General features: G+C 33.8%; 1 protein-coding gene across 1 annotated transcript in view; it reads right to left on the bottom strand.

Moving 5' to 3' along the window:
• Positions 1 to 4,648, bottom strand: part of LOC106882532 (inter-alpha-trypsin inhibitor heavy chain H3) — a 38,837-nt gene that overhangs the window by 14,945 nt on the left and 19,244 nt on the right. The window contains exons 7-8 of the mRNA XM_014933248.2: positions 3,778 to 4,142; positions 611 to 955 (exon numbers count right to left, since the gene is read on the bottom strand). Of these exons, the coding sequence (XP_014788734.1) occupies positions 611 to 955; positions 3,778 to 4,142 (710 nt within the window). The remainder of the gene's footprint in view (positions 1 to 610; positions 956 to 3,777; positions 4,143 to 4,648) is intronic.

The raw sequence follows: 4,648 nt of genomic DNA on the forward strand, positions 1-4,648 counted from the left end.
ATATATATATATGTATATATAGCTCTGTACAAAATGATGGAAATATTGATACAGTAAATACATCTGCGAATTCAAAGGGCAGCAAAAGCATTTGGTGGCGTGGAGTCACGCGTTTGACGCCAGCGACATATGTATGACAATACAAAGCTGGCTCTTTACAAATAATTTGTCTTACCATCCCTGTTGTATTCCTGTGAAATGTGGACTTTTTAAGAAAGGGATTTTAAATTATAAGAACAATTCCACCAAAAATGCCTTCATCGCATTTTAAACATTAAATAGAGCTCTTTTACTCCAAATACAGATGTCCTTGCATCTGCAGGCATCACCTCAGTTAAAGCTATGATTTTGAGAAACCAAATGAGATGGTGTGTCCATATTGTTCGAATGGCGGATGAACGCATGCCCACACAACTGACAAAATTAATTATTAATGACAATTGATATTTAATGACTGATGCGTCCGAAGTAAAATTACCCGATGGACTTGATTATGCTTTGATGACAATTAATTTCCCTTTACCAATTAACAGGCTTGAGAGAGACATAAACTTCATGAAATTTATTCCTTTCTTGAACAAGTGATCATAAGTAATGTTTCCAATCTTACCTTTAAGGACAGTTCAATCGCACGTTTCTTCAACTCATCTTTCTCCGTTTGGTTGTCACTGGCAGTCATTTGATCTAGAATCTGCTTGATTGTCAGATATGCCCACAGTTTCTCTGGAATGCTTTTTATGTCTTCATCAGACAACAAGCTTTCTCTTTTGCCTTCATCAGACAATTGGAGCGCTTCAGTTGTTTCTCCAATATCAATACCGCCTGAACTTGTGCTCCCAACTACATTCCAAGTAATTTTCGAAGCGTCCTTATCCGTCAGTTTCCCGGCAATTACTGCTTCTGTACCATTGAAATATCTGTGGAATTCACTATTGGTTAGCGTATCGTTATCGACCTGTAGTTAGAACAGAAATATGTGAGTCAAAACCATAATTTGGTAATGCAGTGTGGACGAAAACAAAGATTCCCAAAAAGATAAATAATGGACAATTTAGATTGATTAAGGAAGCACTATGAGTAAAGACATTTCTGAGGACAGTGTTGACTTTATTGTTAATTCCTTAAAATACACTTATTCTATTAGAATCAACAATTATATACAAAAATATATATTAAATCCATTTTTGATTATGTCAGCACTATCTGGAGATAATACCCTCACCACAAAAATCTGCCAACTACACTACCACAAGCGTAAAACTGCACCATGAATCATAACAAATGTAAATAAACCACATTCATAGATAAATTACACTTTGAAAGAAAAATATTACAAACAAAATGACACTTTCGCATGCAAGGAACATAACTTGTTGCTGCAACGAGATTTATCCAGGGCAGTTATATAAAAATACGCCCTCAAAATACCCACCAGACGAATATAGAACTACTGTGAATAATTTTAAAATCTACATTTTCTGTAAAGCCCAACAAACAACTATACACATAATTAGCTGCGATATTAAAAGATTCCCTGACTTCAAACTCAGCTGGAAGTTCAAATTTTCCTCATCATACAGACACATTGTTGTAACTCACGGAATAGTTGAAACGCTAAATTTGCTGTAAACCAAATACTGATAGAATTGAAACTCTCAGTTGCTAAGATATATATGCTATAATTAAATGTGTAAATCGTTAATATGAATAGTTAATAAGATTATGAAGCAGAATATTCATATCAGTTAGATGCAGGTGTAAAAGAGAGATACTTTGCCTCACAAAATCTTCTTTAGAAATAAATATTATTACAATATTAGCGCCTCCAATACGTTACGAACGCTTTGATTTCTAATATTTATTAGGTGTTTAATTTCTGGGTGTCTTCATTATTCTAGACTGGATTCTAAATATGAAACATTATTTATATACTAAGAGTAATAAAATGTTCATTTAGAAATAAAGCCTCCAAGTTTCAATCCATACATCCAGCAATAAGACGTTGAAAATAAAGACAAAAACCGATCGAAATGTAATGGTTCATCAGTATACAGACAGAAACACATCCATGGGATCTGGATAGGAGAAGAAAACATTTGCATCTGTCTGTGAATTTAGAAACATGATAATCTAACGGTGGATATGATTATAAAAATAAAATCAACTCATAATATCATCGGGAAACGGAAGTATCTCTCAGGGATAAAAACTCAACGACATGCTCAAACTTAACAATCAGAAATTTAATGTAAACTGACACGTACATAAAAGTCACCAGGTTAAATGAAATAATATGCGTGGCTGCAATTGTTGTTAGGTAGAAAATGAATACTCCTGCAAATTAAATTATATATAAATATAAAAACTCAAGTCATTTGCATCTTCTAATTTTGAAAGTCAACTTGAGATATTAAAGACGAAGTGTATGGCTGAGGCTCATCTTCGTCTTCAGTTCATGAAGAGTGACATGTCTGTATTATCAAATAGCTTAGCCAAGACATTTAAATGTTCTTTAATCGGATAAATACAAGGTTATATTTAAAAAAAGCTGACCAGGAAGTCAAGGAGCGGATATAATATAGGAGCAGGCCACGTCGCCTCTCTACAAATATTTAGGCATAGGCGAGGAGAAAACTACTTGTGTGAAAGCACAATAGCAAAAATACTGACTGTTCTATTTACACATTTCTAGAGCAGACTATACTATATTGCTCTGTGGTAGGCACCATAAGCCTATGTAACAAACATATTAAAAAATTGCAGCGTACCTCAGACAAGTATGCCGTAAGTGGAAGTACAACCTCCGAAGAGAATAGTAGAAAAGAATTATACGTTAGGGATTTGTCTGAAAAGTTTTTATCGATATTGCTCAGTATCTTTTGAACTAACTCCGATGTGTACTTGGTCATTGTGATCAGGCAAAAGCTAAATTTGCGCTGGATACACATTACACGAATCAGACATTATCAGTGGCCTGAACAAACAAATCTAGCAGAAAACAGAACAACTGAAGCCCCTGGCTTTGTTGTTTTGGAACAGATCATTTTCTGGGATATATATTGATAATAATATCGGGTATTTCTAAAATTCAAATCGGAAATGTCCTGTATGTTGTGTGGCGTATATTCTCAAACAATACCCAACAATATACCGGTAAGCTCCAGACCAACTCCAGCAAAATATACTTGGGGAGACAAGATTGAATCAAAACTGCTCTAAATAATCTGGTCATTAAATAGCAACTCTTTCAAGAGAAATGTCTCTTTTATCAACATTCAGCCATCTCGGAAATAGTAAGATGAGTTTAGTGTACTGAGGGACCAATGAAATGCATAAAACCTGCTGATTTTCCATGAAAACATTTCAAAATAATGTATTAAATAACGATAAAGCAATAAAAAAATATTCAAAAGGATTATTAAAATGTGACGAAGCAACTGAATTAATAAAAAGATGGCTATTTCTAACTGCAAATAGTGCGCCCGGAATAATACGCTCTCACTAGAAATATATCTACGGATTACCTCTAATAATGTCCATAGGCAAGTTCAAGAAAATAATAATACTAGAATATGCAGATACTGAAACTGAATTCTCATACAACATTTATTAGCCTTGAACACTTTTATTATAACTGAACAGATTTTTCTAAGCGTGGACATTAAAGGCAGGTATTCAAGATGTAACTAATTCTTGGTTTAAGAATGAGAAATCGTATAGTATATTTTAACGCTTGAACACCAGATATGAATGATATTGAATCTGTGGTCGACGTACATTACCAAAGTATTTGAATTTTACATCTGTCATCAATGCAGCAGATATTTCATTGTAAAAATTCTTCAGTTGGATGGCAGAATCAGATGCTTCATAAATGCGGCGGGCTACGGCATAGTTCTGTAGAGATATTTTCTGAAGTAAGGTGAAATCAGCGTCGGCACCGAAAGACAAAGAAAACACAGGAATTTTTTCCCCGTTAGCTTCGCCCACATTGTGCAGGATACTATTACTGTTAACTACACCAGATGAAGCAGCACCGTCAGTTAAAAACACGATTATTGGAGATCGTCCTTCTGATGTTTCATTCGATAGAGATGACATTAAATCAAGGCCATCTAGAAGTGCAGTATTTATATTAGTACCTGTTAATGAAAAACAAAAATAGAGATAGTAATACAATGTATGTAAGAATTCACCTCGTTTTCCATCTCAGTATCTGGAATATACAACGGAAACCCATATATAAGCAATCAACCAGATGTTACATTTAAAATCGATTGCAAGCAAAAGAAAATTTAGGTACTTACCTGTGTGTCTAAGAATAAATGAGTTACGATCTCGGGAAACTTTAAATTATAAAGAGTACTCAATACTCAAGACAACCTATTGAATTCTGTTTTTTGTAGAACTCTCTAGTTGTTCTCATTATTTATTGATTTAGATTATAGATTATAGAAACGATCGTAATTGAAGTGACACCAGTTTGACTCCTATCCTTTCATATTGTGTAGGTTCTCCCGACTGCATTATATTGCCCTAAATGTATGAATAGTTCATCACGCACGGATCAGCGGGAGTTTAATGTAGTTACTTTTCGTAAGTTTCGTAATATATATATATATTTATATATATATATATATATATATAT

This window comes from Octopus bimaculoides, chromosome 15 (genome assembly GCF_001194135.2).
Source record: "Octopus bimaculoides isolate UCB-OBI-ISO-001 chromosome 15, ASM119413v2, whole genome shotgun sequence".
Taxonomy (NCBI): Eukaryota; Metazoa; Mollusca; class Cephalopoda; order Octopoda; family Octopodidae; genus Octopus; species Octopus bimaculoides.